Here is a 19959-nt window from a genome sequence, read left to right as displayed (position 1 = left end):
ACTTCAGTGTAAAAACGAATCACTTGGAAGAACAGGCAATAAAAAGAGCACTTGTCATAATTTCAGAATTGCTAAGAGCACTTTTCTTTGAAACATCTGATTTTTTTATTTATTTATATATCTGATTTAGCGTTATCCGACCTTTCAGAGGTTCTCTGGCTCTCTCGAGGCCTTAGCATTACACAAATCAATTTTATGTACACTTCAGATTTGAAAATTGATCACGCTTTCCATGAGATTTGAAAAATATATCACTGTGCATGTGTTTCTTTGCCCAGCTTATCACTGCAGCCAAAGTCATTTTAATGAGTCTTGTGAGGGGAGTGTGAGGGAGGAGGTCCTCTGGGAGAGATCCTGTGGGAAGCTTTATTGACTGTTACTGTGGAAAATAAAACGGCGGAGTTAAACGTACAGCCAAGCTTCACGTCTGTCTGTTAACCGAAATTAAAAGAGAAAATCTTTTTTACTCTGTTTACTCTCCTCTTTCTCTGGTGAATATACGCTCTGTTTCTAACCCTTATCTGCTCTTTTTCCCTTCTTCCCTTCACGATTCGCTGAACACAAACTTTATAATTCCCAGCTCTTTTCTCCCCGCCAGCTTGATTCTTGTGCGCTGGAAGGCAGAAGGTGTGCAGTGTCTGGCTGTCGAGCGCACTCCGAGACCATAAATCTCCAAACATATGAGAGGAGGCACACATAGTCTGTCAGCCTGTTCTCTGTGTTAAAAGACATGTGGGTGCATGTGTTTCGCCCTATTTTGTTTTTATTTAAATCAGAATCAGAAATCAGAATCAGAATACTTTATTGATCCCTGGGGGAAATTATTTTTTGTTACAGTGCTCCATTTTAAACCAACATTAAGACAAGACAGACAATACGCTAACTAAGAATAGTACAATATATACATATATATATACATACATACATACATACATACATAAGTCACTCATAAATAAATAGCTGTAAAAGAAACATGTGTAGTTGTAGCAGCAAACAGTGTGTTAAGTGGATGCGTTGTACAGGGAGATGGCCACAGGCAGGAATGATTTCCTGTGTCGTTCAGTGGTGCTTTTCGGTAATCTCAGTCTCTCACTGAACGAGCTCCTGTGACTGACCAGCATGTCATGGAGTGGGTGGGAGGTGTTATCCAACATTGTCTTTATCTTGGACAGCACCCGCCTCTCCGACACCACCTTGAGGGAGTCCAGCTCCATCCCCACAACATTGCTGGCCTTACGGATCAGTTTATTAAGTCTGTTGGCATCTGCGACCCTCAGCCTGCTCCCCCAGCATGCAACAGCATAGAGGATCGCACTGGCCACCACAGACTCATAGAAAATCCTCAGCATTTTCTGGCAGATGTTGAAGGACCTCAGTCGCCTCAAAAAATAGAGACGACTCTGGCCCTTCCTGTAAAGTGCTGTGGTGTTTTTAGCCCAGTCCAGTTTATTGTCAATGTGTACTCCAAGGTATTTATAGTCCTCCACAATGTCCACACTGACCCCCTGGATTGAAACAGGGGTCAAGTGTTTCCTGGTCTTCCTGAAGTCCACGATCAGTTCCTTGGTCTTTGCCACGTTGAGCTGCAGATGATTCTGCTCACACCACGTGACAAAGGAGTCGACCACAGCCCGGTACTCTGTCTCATCATCCCTGCTGATGCATCCAACCACCGCAGAGTCATCAGAAAACTTCTGAAGATGGAGGTCTCTGTGCAGTGGCTGAAGTCTGTGGTGTAGAGGCTGAAGAGGAAGGGGGAGAGGACAGTCCCCTGTGGTGCCCCTGTGTTGCTGATCACCTTGTCAGACACACACTGTGGGAGACGTACATATTGTGGTCTTCCTGTCAGGTAATCAACAATCCAGGACACCAGAGAAGCATCCACTCTTGAAGGACTCTTGAAATGATATTAATGAAGAAAGAGCAAACCCCCAAGAGATAATTTAGTGGAGCAGACTGTAAGTGTGCATTTTATCCTCAGATTTGATGTCTTTTGACGTGATTGTTGGCGTTTCCTACATGTTTGCGCACACATGCGTGGCCCGCTGTAGCCTCCAGAAATCAAACAGCACCCATAGAGTGTTAGTGAGGACTAAGCAAAGAGCACGGATGCATAAGACAATTGGGGCTGGCTTCACGTGGCACTGTGGGAGCTCATTACTGTAGTCTTTGGGCTGGAAAATGTCTGTCAGTAAGGATTCATTAAAAGCCAACCTGCTGCAGGAGCTCCTGGTAGGGCTGTAATGAGAGGTCCTTCTCAATTTGGGCTTCCCAGTGGTTTCAGATTGGACAGGTGAAATATTAGCAGCAATCTGCATTACAGATAGAGGGGCTGTCCAGGCCAGAGTTTGGATTTGCTGGGGTCATTAGCATCACAATGCCCCAGTTGGCTCAGTTTTTTTAGGAGCATTTGAAACCACCAGGCTCTCGGGCACGTGCTCTGAGCCACCAGCAGAATATCATCCATTTATTTCATCTTCAGAAAGATTTCAGTCAGCACCAGCTGCTGCCTCCTACATATCAGAACATTTAGTGGAAACATTGTTTGAATAGTTTTTTGTGTCCCATTAACGCAGGCGGCCCTGAGTTTGACTCGTGGGTTTGTTTAACCTGGCTGTCTGAGCTGCTCTAATTTTAGGGTTCGGCTCACTTTGTTTTGAGTCTCTGTGCGTAGATGAAGACGTAAAGCTTCTTTGTCTGAGGTTAAATGTGTGTATTTGTGCTAAAAGCAGGTTTTTACAGTCTCTTTTGTTTCTTTGCATTGATTTCCCGAGGCCAATTTTGTTTGCTTTCTGTTCTGCATGTGTTTTTGGTGTCAGCTCATTGATCGCTCTGCATCATCCGTGCTTTTATTTTTCTCTCCTGACTTCTCGACTTCTGTCTCGCAGACTCGCACGCCACGTGTGACACGACTCAGCCCGACACAGCCAGCTCTCGCTGACCAGGCCAGCAGGGTATCCTTCGCGTCAGCCGAAAATCTGGAGAGCATGTCAGACCCTGATATTCCCATCGGCTTCAACAGGATGAACCGGCTCCGCCAGAGCCTGCCGCTGGCCCGCTCGTCCAGCCAGGCCAAGCTGCGGGCGCCAGGTCAGTCCGCTGTCTTTGAGTAAAATTGAAAAATTTCATATCTCTCATATTTAGATTGTGTCGAGGCCCATCTGTGATATCCACTCAGCAGAAATGACGAAAACGACTTGAACCCTTCTGATTCTGTGCAATAAATGAGATCATGTAGGGGTTAGACATGTGCACGTACAATCTGCTCACGGCGATGATGACTACAAACGTTCTACAATAAAATCCAAAGATGTTTCAGGAGATTGGAGCCTTCAATTATGCAGACAGCTTTTAGTTTCATTCAGCAAAATTTTTATTCAGACTAAAGTTTAAAATCTTGACCTTTTAGGGTGTGGTTTTCCTTTTTCCTGTTTATTCATAAAGTCTCTGTAATGTTGTTTTAATAGTAAGTTATTTCAGTGGGAAAAAAACACCTCAGTTGTCATTTTAAACTCTGTGCGGGTGAAATCTGTTTCTCATTTCTTTGAACCACAAATGAGAAGTCGGGACAGGATTCATCTCCCAGTAATAACATTTACTTTTTTTTAATGCAGTCACACTTTCAGACTTCTTTGGCTGATTGGTCAGAGATAACAAGCTTGTTACTCCAAGGATGGTTCCCACTGCTTCTCCAAACTCTGAGTTAAATTGCTGACTGCAGATTGATGATTACAAAGAAGTGATGCTTGAGAGAAAAACACTGTTACAAGTACTGATTTTTTTTTAATGTTAGCTCATTTTATTTGAGGCTTATTTTTTACTTCTAGACTAACTTTTGAGATTAAAAACCTTTATTTGTGCTGACATCTCTGCTGGTGGCCATTACTGAGACTCCTTTGATTAAAGGGGAGCTTTGCCAACAGCTCTTGGCTTAAATTTGCCCACTGCTGCACCCATTGGCTCAGTGAAATCCTCACACCAGAGAAAAATGTAGAGCAACTGACTCACAAGACATTTATCGATATCAATGCTCCCCCAAGATGTTTTTTTTCACCGCCCAGAAACTCTGACGCAGGTGTGATGTGATGATTGACCTTGTTTCCGAGTCATTGGCTCCAGCCCCAATAATGCTGGGAACCGGAGATCTTACAGCCGATGCAATGCAAGTGTAAAGCAGGACCAATGGAGTCAAGGGACTGTCCTACTATCTTTATTGAACTATATGAGGGTCTGAAGGTTAAGTCACATTTGGTGGTACGCTCAAAGGCACAAGTCAGAACTACTGTGCCAAAATTCAGCAGTGTCTGTAGCTCAATCTTTAAAAAAATAGTGTGGTTTCACAGACTCGCACAGAAGGGCTGGGACTGGAGGGATGTTTGGCTGCCCACCTCTCATTAGAGAGTGATAACCCGAGCCTTCAGACATGCACTGCACCCCTGAAGCTTCGTAAATATTACCCAGGGGAGCTGAACGTGAGAATAGAAGTGTCAGACTCGGTTGGATCAAACATTAAACACCGTTTAATGTTTGATCCAACCAGAGCTGGAGCTGGTTGGAGTACTGTGTGGTGTCTGAATGAGCACCTGTATGAATAGAACAAGTCATTATCCACAGAATTTATGACAAACAAGTGGGTATCGTGTGTCCTCGTGTACGCTCTACCCGAGCATATCCCTCTGCTAAAAGTATTTCCAGGAGTCACAAAAATGTGTGAAAATGTTTGTAAATGAGTCCCAAATCACCGTTAGCACTGGCTTTGATGTGTTCACTCAATTTCAACCCATCAACCCCATTCAACCCTTCTAAACTGTTGTAGTTTGAGCTTAGCATAAGCACATCCTGACTGAGCCACTGCACAGCTGTGGACACAACTTACCTTGACTTATGAAAAGTTTCTGACTACAGTTGGTTACTTGCACAGCAGCTTCCCCTCCCGAGATCCTCAAACAAACTACACGTCAGGTCCTTTTACATGTTTGACCTGTGAAACGCAAATTTTAGTGCTTTCGCTGCGATTCGATACTGTTTTCTGATTCCCTTTAACATTTTATTCTCACCATTCGTCTCCACTTTCTTCCTGGTTATGTTTGGAGCTTGATATGAGAGTAAAGGTTGTCTGATTCCAGTCACTGATTCAAATCTGTCCACTGAGGTTTCATTTCATCAGCAGTCAGCACAGCAGGCGGAGCTAATTGACTCTTATTTTCACTTCTTCTATCAGCCTTCATTTGTGGACGTGTATTGACAACCTCACTTTGATTGATACGTCGGGCGGCCATCACTCGCTTAATCTGATTTGATGTTTCTGACAGGCAGCCGTAAACAAGACACATTAGCTCTGTTCCTGTACGGCACTGTCCTCCTTCAGGTAATGTTTGAGTTGACTGAAGGCATCGAGTGTTAATCTAGTGAAGCTGGCAAGGCCCTCTGAGTGTCAAGTGAAAGTCAGACTTCAGTGCACTGCCTATAGGAGTGCTGAATATAAACAGAGCTGTCTAATGCCTCCAAATGATCTCGCCGAGTTACCTGTCGTCTTTGATTAATGGCCGTGGCAGCAAGCGAAACCATTTCCTCCTTAAAAGCATCTTTATAGCATTTGCAGGACACAGAAAATGTAGGACAAGCCAGAAAAATGTCAAGAGTTTCAAATGTTTTATACCACATAAACAGCATATTAAGATAAGCATCAACTCTCTGTGAAACGTTCTATCATTTCATTTCATGTTTGCTCTTCTTCATGCTTTACCAGGCGGTAGCGCAGGCGTCAGTTTTTTTTATATTATCCTCAATCGTGAGCTAAAACCCCAAACGTGTAAGTTGCCTCCATCCTTAGGGATATCTCACCATCACCTCCGCCCTTCAAAAGGTTTAAACTGTTCTCTAAAAACGAGCCTTTTACATTATAACACATCTGAGTCAGTGTTAATTTTACTTTCTGCACTTGGAGTCGGTGAGAATTTCACTGCGTCCACTCGGAATTCCAGCTTCCATTTAAAGTGAGGCTGATAATTATGTGTTGCTCTCTTCGCATTTCACAGCACAGCAGTGTGAGCCTTAGCTATAGTAGCCTCTTATTAGGTACATCAATACATTTCGTCAACTGTTCTGCCATCACATTCTTTTTTTATTGATCCACTTTCAGTTACATGTTTTATAACAGACATCACAATCTCAGAATGTAAAGGAACAAGAAGAACAAACCATTAGAAATATGTCGAAATGTAATGTTGTTTTTATCCCAGCACCACTGTAAACAGATATGTTCTTTAAGTGAGAAACTGCAAAATGAACAGGAGCTGGGGTGAAGGTGGGTTGCAAAGATGCTTGCATATCAACACCAAATGTGCACAGGCTGAAGCAGCTTGAATTATGGTCCATGTTTAAGCTACTCAATTGGATGTGCATATGGGCATCATCTGAACTGTCAGCTAATATTAGCTGGCACTGACATCAGCTGATCTACAGAGCTTATCCCAGCTGAAACAGGGCGAGAGGCGGGGTACACGCTGGACATATCGCCAGCCTGTTGCAGGGCAAACACAAAATAGACTAGTCTGAGCTCAATTTAATGGACAGTGTGCTTAAAAGAGCTGTTTGAACCCGTTTTTCAGCCATAGAATAGTATTTTTAAAAGCTGTTGAAATGTGTGTTATCACACACACAAAGGCATCAGCACCTTTCCTTTCAAGTTAATGACCACACACCTGTGCAGGCTGGTTATGCCAAAGAAGTGCTGATTATTGACATCAAACTTGGCCAGTAGACCCGAAAGCATAGCTCACTGTTGAGTCTAAAAACCAAGTCATGACGTCTTGATGCTTAAATCCATCTTTTGCACTGGAAGACCCACAAATTAACCACCCAGCGTGTCACAGGCTGGGTCTCTGACCCAGCGCGCTGAGTGTAGTTGGTATTTGTCTTATGTTAGATTTGTGATGATGGTTCATGTGGTATTCTTATTTAGGTTTTAGTTGAGGTTAAAATCAGCCATTATGTATCATTGTCTCCTTGGTTTCTGTGTGTGGGTCCTCGTCTAGTCTCTCATATGTTTTAGGTCTGAGCTTGTATTGTCACATTTACGTCTCCGTGTTTCCTGTTTTATTTTGAAGGAGTCTTATGTTCTTTGTTCATTGTATTTAGTTTTACTTCCCCTGTCCTGTCATTAGGCTCATATCAGCCATGTGTTCCCACTTCCCCTGATCACCTCCCGTGTCCTCTGTTTTCTGTATGTCATTGTCAGGTCGTCTGTTATCGTCAGCACAGTCTTCATAGGTTTTTCCTCATAGCTCTCACTGTGTTTCACAGTAGCCTTCATTTACACAGTGTTCATTCTCATAGTGTCCATAGGTCTGTGAAGGTTCTCAGTCATCCAGGTCATCGTAGTCAAAGGAGCTTGCAAAGAAAAGTGTCTGGACTTCTTTAAGTTGCTTGAAGACGTTTCACCTCTCATCCGAGAAGCTTCTTCAGTTCTAAGGTCAAATGGCGGAGAGTCCCAGATGTAAACCCAGTGGGAGTATCCCCCCAAAGATGGACAAAAGGACCCCACCTTATCATGCGATTTCCTGGTGTGGGTGGGGCCAGTTTTCACAATGAGCTCACCCGAAACCCTGCCTGATTGGGACCCACACCCGTTTTCACACCTTGGCTCATGTGATTAGAGGATCATCAGGGGGTCCTTTATCCCTCTGTGGGGGGTCACTCCCACTGGGTTTACATCTGGGACTCTCCGCCATTTGACCTTAGAACTGAAGAAGCTTCTCGGATGAGAGATGAAACGTCTTCAAGCAACTTAAAGAAGTCCAGACGCTTTTCTTTGCAAGCTCCTTTGAATAGTGTCCATAGGTTTTTCTTAGTTATATATTTTACCACTGCTTACAGCCAAATAAAGGCTCGCCTTTTGTTAACTCCTCCAACTCCTCTCTGCATCCACTTCTGGGTCCTATAAATAAAACACACCGGCGCACCCCGCTGTGACACAGCGTGTCTTTTTCCCAGAAGCAAGAGCATCATTGGCAACATTGCTGGCAACATTAGATCTGCATCAGATTAACTTATCCTGGGTCAGTTATTACCACCGAAAAAAATCGCCTGTGTCTATACATTATGCACTTAATAAATTATCGTTGACCCTACGGGTTTTATTGTAAAACAAGTATGAAATGCCTTTGTGTTGCATTAAAAGGTCTCACAAAGTCTTGAATTTAATTTGGTAAACACTGCAGAAACCCTGACTAATGGTGAGCAGGAGGAACATTTACAATCTGACCACTGACATTTAGATCAATCTGCAGCACAGCATACAGGCCACGTATAATTAAACAGGAACTTAACACTAAAATTCATTAAATCATTTTGTGTAACATATCGATTTTGACCTCAGTCTTCAGTATTTATTCCAACTAATTTAGTTAATTGCCTTTTTTTAACAGTAAATTAAGCTGAACAAAGTAAAACATGTTGTACTCTCACCCTGCTCCCACATATGGGTTTCGTTGAGATGGAGAGCTTTAGATCGGAGGTGGTAACGAGGGAAGTGCCTGCTGTATAGACGGTAAGAGCAGCGCAAACGGAGGGATTATGCCAAGCAGTGTGCTTTTAGCTAAAATGGATGATTATTAGCTGCTTCTACACTGTTGAAAACTTTGAGGTGAAAATTGTTCGTACGCTCTCTGCCTTCATCACCGACTCCAAACTTCACCCCACCCCCATCTACCACTGTGAATCTCCCCCATTGCTCCTCCCCATCCATAAATGCAGGGATCTTGTTCCTCCAGCTTGGGGAGGAGACTCGCAGGGTTCACCTGACCCACGAGCTGACCAGCCTGGACACTCTGAGGGCCCTCATCGTGCACATGTTCCCCCAAAGGCTCACCATGGCCATGCTCAGGTAGGTCGACATCCACGAACGCAGGATATTAACACGTCTGCATGTTTATCGATCTGTTTAGATCTTTTACAAACGTTCTGCAGTGCAATATTTACACTTCATTTATGGCATGTTTTATAAATCAATCTCAAGGTCAGAGGCTGTCGGTGATTCATTTCAGCTCCATCCTCAACCAGCCACACATGAAAATTCATTTCTTTAAACAGATGGGGAATAAAAGCAGGAGAGGGCACTGAAAATGACGATGACTTATATTTTTCTTTAAATATCCTTTAAATGCCACATTTCATTTCCAAAAATGTCTAAAACAACCCTCAATTTAATGTTTTTGGTTAGCTTAGCTTGCTAATGCTGACTACTAATTTCTCTCCATGTAACCAGAGAACAACCCCAGAATTGAACTCATCATATATCATCATATTTTTGGTAAAAATGAGATATGTAGCTTTATCAGCTAGATTTAAATCAACCTTATTTTTGATCTATTTTCATTTTAATAACTTTTGATGGTGAAGTTCTACTAAAAAAATGTGAAAATATGTATTTTAAGACCAGAAATGATCACAGAGAATATTTAGTTTTTATATATGATTTAATAACTGTTTGAATATTTGAAAACCGTGACCATCATTAGCTTGTCGTGCTGCTCTTTTATCGCTATGTTCTTTAACCAGAAAGGAAACGGTTTGGCTACCATAAGCCATCTCTAATGGGTTTTGATGTGATGGTGGAAAGTGAGCAGACTGTAAAAAGTCAACGGTCCTTGTGTTAATCTTGTGTCCATCCACACATTTTGCAGAATTACTTAAATAAAACGACGCGATTCTGCACCAAGATCTAAAGGATTCTTCTATTTTTCATGTTAAGCCACTAAGTTTGATAAATTCAGCCTATTTTTTTTTATCAACTCTTGTCTTGGTTGCAGCAAATACATATAAATAAAAATCTCATGTGGTGTCTTTGGTTTGAAAGTTGCACTGCTGACCAACACCAATAAGCTGCCCATTCATTTAATCTTAGCTGCAATATGTTTTTGAACACGTGTGCGTTCAGGACAAAGAACTGGGTCAAAAACATCAATAATCATTTTCATTAAGTTCTAAATTTTTGTTTCTCTCTAGAATCTCCCATGTTAGTTATCCACAGCACTTTTTTACCTTTAAACACTGAACATTAGATTTCTGATTAACCTAATATCAGTCCGCTTCCAGCTGATTCTCTCATTACGAGCACCTCATGCAGTTAGAAATCCTCCTCCCACTCTCCAAGTGAACGTACATCACTGTATCATATTAGTGTGTAACAGATGCTGAAATTGTCTTTGCATGGACTGTTTATCAGTGTTTGCGTCTTTTTTTGTGTGTGCGTTGACAACTATTGATATTCAGGTCTCCCAGCACGGCTCTGTTGATTAAAGATGAGACCCGTAATGTCTTCTATGAGCTGGAGGACCCACGGGACGTTCAGGACCGCTGCGTAATTAAGATTTACTGCAAAGAGCCCATCTACAGCACCTACCCTGGACATCACAACCCACACCTGGCAAACGGAGACCTGCGGGTAAGTGTGAGTCTGCGTGCACACAAACGCCTGGAGGAAAGAGACAAATAAGCCTTGGTGTTCAAAACACAGAGAAAGAGGGTTAAACGCTACAGGTGCATTCATGAACAGCTTCTCCCATTTTTCTCCTTCTCTCTGGCCGTGAGGACTGCGTGTGTCTACAGAACTAAAAGAATAAACTTCGCCAAGGTCAAACACTCATGTTTTTTACTTCTCAGCTGTTTTTAAGCCGCCAGGTGAGAGGCCGGGTGGGCAGCGTGGACACCCAAGTTTGTGAAGGCGATAACTCAAGAACGAGGCGACATCAGAGTTTCATATTCATATCATCGGTATACCTACTAAAAATCTTGGATCACTTTGGGTCTGGCGAGGTGTTGTAAAATTTTGAAGTTGATAGCGGATAGCATAAGTGTTTCTACCATGTGGCCGCCAGTACTTTTATTATTTATTGTTCATTTAGATGAGGAGATTTTTAATGCTGGATTTTCTGCTTCCCTTTAGGGTTAGAAATATGATAAACATTCATGGGTAGAGAATATTTCTGCTATTTAAAATTGCAAAACACCAGTAGACCAGGAGGTTGAACAAAGCCCTAAACCAAAAGAAATATGGAGTTTGGAAATTTGCCTTTAAACGTCTTTAGAAATACAGTATCCTACTTTAATAATCAGTTCTCTGTTTAAGTGTTTTACCAAAATGCAAAGTAAGGGCAGAAGATGATCCCTTTTCTTCATTGCAGACTCAAACTCTGTGCAGTCCTGTCATAAATAATGTTTCATAATTCCCTTTGAAAACTCTTATTCATATACTCTCACGCCCACATCAATCTCCCATGAAACACTGATTTTATATCTTTTTACACATGCTAGTTTGCATTACACAATGTGTTCAGGCTTAAGTTAGTTTCATTCACTCGTCGAGAGTGAGTCATGTGACTTTTTCCCAACACTGAGCCTGGACGAGCGCCAGTCTTTCACATCTCCCGTGCTGAGTGGGCTGCATGCCAGCAGACTGCAAAACTGCAGAAACACTTCTCTGAGATGACACTCGTACTCCAGTTCGTCTGAGGACTGACTCGTGGATGCAGTCTTTTAATTGCTGAAGCTGAGGTATTATTTCCCTAACTTCAAATGAAAACAGTTCCCACCGACTCACCATATGCACATGCAAGCTAGTGCTGTTCAAATAGACCAGAGAGCCAAACTACCATTACAGCCAGATTAAATATGGCATTGCTTCCACAGGAGAGCAAATGAATGCAGTGTATTTCAACCTAAACACGTCTAGGAAATAAATAATAACAATATTAATAGAAGTTCTGCTTTGGGAAACATGGGAAAAATCTCCCCAGTAGTCAATCATTCAGTCAGAACTGTTAACATTTCAAGATTTAGGGATTTCTGGGATTCTGAGGGGATCAGTCTGGGAACCCATCATCTAGTCTGCTGGCTTGGCCTTTTGATGCTTTCTTTCAAGGCTTTTTGGGTGGCCAGCAGTTATCTGGAGGGACACTTCCTGTTGTGTCCACAAGTTTAATGGATTTAAAAAGCTAAAATCTTCCCAAACAATAGCCATTTTTTTTACACTAAACACTATTAATAGCCGTTAGACTACAAATTGAAAGCATAATGCTAATAATCTTGTCCTTTATCCAAAGATAATGAACATCTATGCACAGATACCTCTTTGGAGCGATTCATTTTGACTCATTTTTAGATCTTCCAGAGTATAAAAGATGAACATACCTTACAGGTTTGAAAGGTGAAGCCTTGATACCTGAATCCTTCAGGAGGAGCAGACTCATCTGGTGGCAAAATAAGTTCTGATTGTGAAGAAGTCCTTCGAATGTCCTTTTTTTCCCTGATGAGTTTATGGAATCAGTCACTAGATTCAAGCATAAGCAAGTATTTTGGAGACGTTGGGAAGGAAAAACTCCCTTTTTTGCAGGAAGAAACCTCTGGCAGAAGCTTGGGATGTGCAGCCCTCTGCGAGGGGAGGAAGACAGTACAAAGACTGAGATTCAGTAATGAAATATGAAGTTCATTTTGTAAATTTTGATCAATGTTTGAGTAATAAAGGAGGCTGATGCTTGGTTAGGGTTTGTGTTAATGACTGGTCAATCACAAGTCATTAACCAAAGTGTCCCTCGGTTTCTCAGAGAGGTCTCAGTTTTCATTGTGCTATAAAACTACTGGTGTATTAAAATGTACTTATCAACCCATCTTTATTTGAGCTGATGATCAGCCGCCTGTAAATCACATCCTCCTGTCCAGCAGCCACAGTGGGATTTATTTTAACACATCAATCAGTTTCTGGCAACATAAATGTGGCATCTGCTTCATTAGCATGATTACTAATGCTTCATGCATTTTGTTACAGCAGGAGCAAAGCAAACCTTTGCATGTCATTCACTTTTCGCAGCGTTGGCATTTTCAGCACAAAACCCCGAATGCATTTTGTTGCCTCCTAATTACAGTGTGATTATGGAAATGAGGATCTGCAATTTAAAGTGTTAGAGAACGCTCCTTTTATAGGATAAAGCAAATGATGAACTAGATAAATTACATTACAGGAAGGCAGACATATGCAGCGCACATGCTGTGAAAAACGAATCTACGTATTTAACAGCTGAAGTGAGGCGAGTGCCGTCGGCAGCAGCGTGTTTTCTGACACATTTCGGTGTTTCAGTTTGCTGTCTATGAAACATCCTGGGGCTTTTTGTTTGCGTGTGTGCATGCGATTGGTTTACTGTCTGCCTGTGTGCGTGATTTGCAGCTGCCCGTTAATGCGCTGGAGGTCAGCTGTTCCCAAGGGATTGTTCCCCATCTTCAGCTCTGAAATCTTCGTAGCGTTTTACAGTCTTATCAAACCAGCAGGCTTACCTTGAGCTGGATGTGTGTGAGGTGCATTGTCAAGGTGAGGACGAGGACGTGTGTGTGTATGTGTGAGCTTATTGAACTCTTGCCAGCATAGCCAAAGATCACTCCCTGATTGCAGGCCACAAAAGCATGACGAGGATTACTGAAGCCGGACTGTGTGACTGGAGGACAGAATGAAGAGGAGATTGATTGGTAGATTTCCCACAGCGGGAGAACGGGCAGTTTTGAATGGCACAGTGGGATGAAGCTTTCAGGAGCGCACCTGCGATAGGCGTCTTGCGACTTTAGGGGGTGGAATGAAATGTCTGCATGTCTTCGGCGCACTTAAAGGATGGTGTCGATACGAGGCTGTTGCTAAGATACAAGATGGAAGATGATGGCCCCAGAGTGCTGCGAGGCTGTCCACTGGGTGTTGTTAGAAAAGACCCGAGGGTTATTATGTGGAAATATTGGCTTTTCAATTTGCATCATCTCCAGGAGAGATAGCTCTGTGCGTCACAAGCAATTACAGCGTCGTCTTCTTTTGTGCTTCTTTGCCGTATCTATTACTCTTCTGTCTGGTCGCCTTCAAAGCACGGCTTTTACTCACACCCTCCGCTCCCCGCTTTGTTTTGTCTTTCAATCTGACATGTGGGTCTGATGCCAAAAGATTATCCCTTCATGCACAGCCTGTCAATAAAGCATCAAGTGCAACTTAAACTGCACTCAGAGGGGCAATTTAGAGTCCTTCCTGTCAATCAGGAAGTGGCATCTATGAACTACTGGCTGTTACAGTAAGTTGCCCTTTTTTAAAAGAAATAGCTAGTTGTCAAGCTGATTGTTGAATTTCTGAAAAGTCAAAAACTGACAGACGTTATGGGTAAAGCATTCTAGTATCATTGTGAAATCTCTGCCTCTCCTTAACTGTGTTCAACCACAGTGAGAACAAATTGTATCCCTTCCCCAAAGTGATTAATGCCACCAGTGAAATCAGACTTGGACGTTCAGTCGCTGCTCTTCTGATGGTGCAGCTAAAACCATATACAGTGTGTGATCCTTTTCCAAATCTACCCTAATACCTGCCATCAATAGATCTCTTTAGCTTGAAAACTGCCTCAAAAACTTCTGAATTGCAGACAAGAGGTTACCTCCTTTTCCCGTCCAGAGATTTGGAGAGATGTGGATAAAAGAGAGGTGACATGCTGCAGAATATGTAATGTCTTTTATATAATAACAGTGTGATGACGTGCTATAATCATCAAGTCTTCTTCATTTTAATGCTGAACTCCGCAACAACTAGCTCGCTTTCTCTGGATGCTTTTATAACATGATTTGATTGGCCTGCAGCAGCTAAATAACATTTAATCTTCTGTGTTGTGTTTGATTGAATCCACTGTGTACAAGCGCAAAACACGAGATTAAGAATATTTTGTGAATGAACTGATTAATCTCATTAGAGAGTCAGGAGTCAAGTTTAGGTTCTAAACTTGTTTAGTTTGAATTCATGATTATTATATGAAGTTACCCTAACAGAAGCAATAAATAATAAATATAATAGCACTCTTCATGGCCTGTAGGTCCATTATGGTTGCTGCGTTTCATTATTCATGAATGTGAAAATTTTTAATCTCCCCGGCTCAACATCAAATTCCTTTTTTCCTCCACAAATCGCACTTTTAGTATAACTTTAAATTTTAAACTGTTACTTTAATGATATTTCTAAAGAATCTTGTTATTGGATTTGAACAAGTCGTTTCAGACCTCAGAGCTCCATCGAATTATTAATACTGTAACTATAATGATATTCAGCTAGGTGACGGACACCATCCTCAGTTTCACTTTCTATTTAAACCTCACTTCCAGGCCCATGACAGCTGTTGTGGGATTGGAAGTGTGGACTAGAGATAAGATGGGGAAAGGACATAAAATCAGTAAAGCACTGATTCAGTCTGTTAACAGACTCACAATCTGTCCAACAACCTGTGAGATTGCAGCAACTTCCACCAAAGAGTTTGTGACTATTTTGCCTGTTCATGTTCAGTAACACCACGTCTCTGAGTTCTCTCTATGCACCACCTCACTCATGCAGACTCCCAACATGTGACGTGGTATCTCTTCCCTTTGACTGGGTAAGAATGGAAAAATGGCTTCAATCTCATAATGTCATTTACCAATAAACCATTTTCTTTAGTTGGTGAGTCAACATGAGTCACATTTACTGTGAACAAAAACAGTGGAGCCGCTATGATTTACACAGGCCAAAAGAGTTGACCTTTATTTTTGCCACTGTAATGTTATCCAGGTCTGATTCACTGAGGCAGCGGTCTAAATAAAGATGCCCAGACCGACCTTCTCGCCTCCAGCTCATCTGGGGGGATGCTGAATCATTCTCAGGCAAACCAACTGACATAATTGTCTCTAGTATATCCTGGGTCTGCCCTGGGGTCTCCTTTTAGTTAGATATGCCTCAAGGAGGCCTTCTAGTCAGATATGTGAATAACCTCAAATGACTCCTTTTGATGCAAAAAAAGCAGCAGGTCTACTCTAAACCCCTCTTGAGTTGCTGACCTCCTCACCCTGTCTCTGTAATTCTAGATCTCGTTTGGAGGGAGGTCATTTCCACCACTTATATCATTGATCTTAGTCTTTTAGAGACTACTTTCAATTCATGGCAATAGGTGAGAGTGAGTCGACTAGTAAATTTACTTGCAGTGGTCCTAAAGCACCCCCAAAAGGATTCCCCAAGGTTCCACACAGTCAAAAGCCTTCTGCAAGTTTAACAACCACTTGTGGACTTGTTGGCAAAAACTCCCACACGCCTTTGAATTTTCATGAGAGTGTAAAGAATAGATGCTCAACAAAGCCCACGATGTTCTTCCCAAATTATACTTTTGACTTGTGGGCAAACTTTCCAGCACCCTGTACTGATCTGTACTCGATGGACATGTGCTATGTATCCAGGAATAACAGTTATGTTCTTTGTTTGTAGAGGGAGATGGTGTATGCACCCCAGGACTCTCCACCCAACCGCCGCCTGAGCAATCCACCGATGTCTTCCCAGCATTCATCTTCCTCTGCTTCCCCTCCCCAAGGCTCACCCTCCCGTGCTCGTCTACTTTACAGTGGCGGAAGGCCTTCTTCCTATGCCGGGCCACACCACCACACCCACTCCCTGCCTCACCCTCACTCCCAGTCCCACCACTCCTCTCCCCACCAGCAGCCCCAGCTCCACCAGCCCCACCAGCCCCACCACCCCCAGCCGGCCTTCTGCGCCTCCTCCAGTGCCATACTTGAGCGCAGGGACGTGAAGCCCGACGATGAAATGGGGGGATCCCGAAGCATGGTGCTGCTGAGGGGGGATGATCGTGGTGGGGGCGGGATTTACGCAGACCCCTACACTCTGGGTCCAGATCCAAGTCGGCTTAGCCTCGCAGGGGGTCCTCACTCTCCTTTGCCAGCAAGAGCCGACCCATACGGCTCCTTATACCGCCGTGGTGGAGGTGGGGGTGGTGGAGGTGCTGCATCAGTGCGTTCACTCACCTCCTATTCAGCAGCTGCACTACAAGGAGAACTGATGGAAAACAGCGCTCTCTACAGGGCCGGAGGACCTCTTTATAACGATGCCTATGCTGCGTCTCTGTTGGCCATGGGGTTGCGGGTGCCTCCACCCTCCTCCCCGCAGAAGATACCTGACATGAGAGATTCCTATGGAGCAACCATGCCCAATCGGGGTTCTCCAGGGAGACAGAATTTGCGAAGAGACTCTGTGACCTCTTCGGTGTTTGGGGAAAGTCCCAAAGCCCGGGGTCAGGGACCAGGACTGGGTCTCACCTCAGAGCAGCTGTGCCTGTTGGCTGGTGCCGGAGGGGATGGAGGTGGACCTGTAAGCTTCGGCTCACCTCTGCTGGGGAATGAGACAGAAACCAGGTACTTATCATTTTTTATTAATTGCTGGCAATTCATATGTGTATGTGTGGAGGATGTCTACTTTGTTTTCCTATGGTAATGTTAACAGACTTCATGAGTGATTTTGATAATTTTGCCATTAAAACTAGAAATTACTCGCACCTTACCAACAACCAGTTTGTGCTCAGAGCTTGGTGATCTTGCATCTCTTCTAATATGAGAATGTCAGTACTGTTTATCACTGGTAGATGTGCAAATTTATGAATCACTCCCCAGCTGCTTTATTCTTATGGTAGAGATTAGTGATCCTGAGAAGCTTACATAGAGAAACACGTGAGATGGCAGGTGAATCACAGGCAAAGATGAGGACTTCAGGGATATCTGCTTATGTACAGTTTTAAGCCACCGCACAAGCAAGAAATTAGATATATATGAAGACAAATCGTATACAACAGTTATGACCAATCTTAAGTACTATAAAATTTGTACAGTTTAGCAGAACTGATCAATATTAAAAATATGATTAAAAAAATTATGATACTATCATAGTTATGTAGTGGTGGCAATGTGTTTTTAAAAAAAATGGATGCAGATATTTAGTTTTGTTCTAAAGCCTCAATTGTGGCATATTGCCCACTGCCATGTTTGTTTGTTTGTTTTGAAGTGATGAGAGTTTGATGGTGATATAATTTTATTTGCTAACATCAGCTAGCTTGGCTAGCAAGCTGCATCTTTAACTGTACGAGTGCAATGCAGAGAGACCTATATCTGCCATTTAGTGATAGTTTATAAACTAATGAAGTACTAGAATTGTATTTACTTCACAAAATGAAAGCACACACTTCTTAAATGTTCTGGTTTAGTGTAGAGCTCCCAGTGACGACACAAGTGTTGCTCAAAGTGGCCACGCCTCTAATTTCAAGTCTTAAAATACAAAAGGGCATGCTAAAACAATGCATCCATATTGCAGTTGTTATAATGTAGCAAACTATACTTAGAGACCAGAACCATTTTTGTAGCATTTAGCACGAGAGTCTGTGGCAAATGATTCACTTTGGAGCCAGCTTCATGTGTCATTGGCATGCGACACTTATTTGCTTTTTCAGTCCTGATAGCTGCTGTTTAAGCAAAAGTAGATTTATTTTTATGTGAGGAGGTAATTTCATTGATTTCATAACACAAAAAACTCAAAAGTAATTACACTTGACTTTACATTTTAAATGAGGACTAAAAACTGAGAAACCTTTTAAGTTATGTTTTATGTAAAATGTGTATGAAACATCTGTTAGCCACCATTTCTGTGCATCTTTGAATCCAGGGAGCGTATGGAGGCGATGGAGAAGCAGATAGCCAGCCTGACCGGGCTGCTGCAGAGAGTACTGAGCAAAGCGCCTGAGGCAGAAAGCCCGTAAGACACACACACACACACACACACACACACACACACGCAACAAACATGCATAGAAATTCTGTGAAAACACTTCATTTATACACACAAACACAGACACACGTTTGTCTGAAGCGAACAAATCCATTTTGTAGTTGTTACCTAGTGTACGATTTGTTCTTACACTTCTTTTGAACTAATCCAAAGCCCATTTACAGATCCATTCCTTACATACTGCCCTGAAAACTTGAAAATACAGAAAAGTACATGAAGTACGACCTACCCACATCCATAAAAAGTCTGATAAGAATTCAGTTCAGTTGATAATGTGTTAGAAAATATCACATTTACAACATTTGTAGACTGCTGGGAGATTTGCAGCGTGCAGTTTTAGCATTCAGGCTTAAAGTTTTATGTGATCGAAGTTTGTAAGATATTAATGAAGTGGACAGAAACATATTGTTAGTGTGATAAAGGCTTTTTAACAGGCTTTACACGGCAGGCTGTGGCTGAGAGGGAATGTCAGGATGCTTCTTCATCAGAGGGTCAGGGGTTTGAGTCTTGGCTCTTCCTATCAGCATGTTGAAGTGTCCTTGGGGAAAACTTTGAATTCTTCATTCGGGTACTCCCTTTAGGGCTCACCACAGCAGATCTCTATCATCCTCCTCTGCTACACCAAACCTCTGCATGTCCTTCTTCATCACACCCATGAACCTCCTTTCAGGCCTCTTCTCCTCCTGCCTGGCAGCTCCATCTTCAGCGTCCTTTGTCCAATATATTCACTATCCCTCCTCTGCACATGTCCAAACCATCTCAGCCATGGCTCTCTAATTTTGTCTCCAAACTGCTCAACCTGAGCTCACCCTTGACAATCACCTCCACCCACTCCTCCCCGCCTGCACTCTCTTCTTCACCTCTCTTTTGCACTTGCTTTGGATGTTTGACCCCAGCTTTTTAAACCCATCTACCTTCACAACCTCTGATATTTATAGTTTCATTGTTACACCTGTCTCGCTCTCAGTCACACGCATGAATTTATTCTACTTCTACTGACGTTCATTCTTCTTCTCTCCAGAGCATACCTCCACCTCTCCAAGCTTTCTTCCACCTGATAAAAATGTCTGCAAACATCATAGTACACAGAGACTCCTGCATGACCTCATTGATCAGCCTGTCCATCACCACAGCAAACAGCTGATCCCTGATGTAATCCCATCCCCACTTTGAATCCGAGTCGCTTCAACTACACCCCTCACCTTTGTGTTGCTGTCCTCATAAATTTCCTACACCAGCCTGACATACTTCTCTGCCGCTCCTGAAAGTCAGTACCAGTACCAGTACACTTCCCCTCCATTCTTCAG

General features: G+C 42.7%; 1 protein-coding gene across 8 annotated transcripts in view; it reads left to right on the top strand.

The window, feature by feature from the left end:
• srcin1b (SRC kinase signaling inhibitor 1b) overlaps nucleotides 1-19959 on the top strand; it is a 145553-nt gene that overhangs the window by 95347 nt on the left and 30247 nt on the right. For all 8 annotated transcript variants that reach the window (XM_026177945.1, XM_026177946.1, XM_026177944.1 and 5 more), the window contains 5 exons: nucleotides 2889-3090; nucleotides 8758-8887; nucleotides 10276-10447; nucleotides 16295-17232; nucleotides 18530-18619. In XM_026177945.1, coding sequence (XP_026033730.1) covers nucleotides 2889-3090; nucleotides 8758-8887; nucleotides 10276-10447; nucleotides 16295-17232; nucleotides 18530-18619 — 1532 coding nt within the window. The remainder of the gene's footprint in view (nucleotides 1-2888; nucleotides 3091-8757; nucleotides 8888-10275; nucleotides 10448-16294; nucleotides 17233-18529; nucleotides 18620-19959) is intronic.

The sequence above is a fragment of the Astatotilapia calliptera genome, chromosome 8 (genome assembly GCF_900246225.1).
Source record: "Astatotilapia calliptera chromosome 8, fAstCal1.2, whole genome shotgun sequence".
Taxonomy (NCBI): Eukaryota; Metazoa; Chordata; class Actinopteri; order Cichliformes; family Cichlidae; genus Astatotilapia; species Astatotilapia calliptera.
The sequence above is the reverse complement of the archived record's forward strand: the minus strand, read 5'-3'. Positions and strand labels throughout refer to the sequence as shown.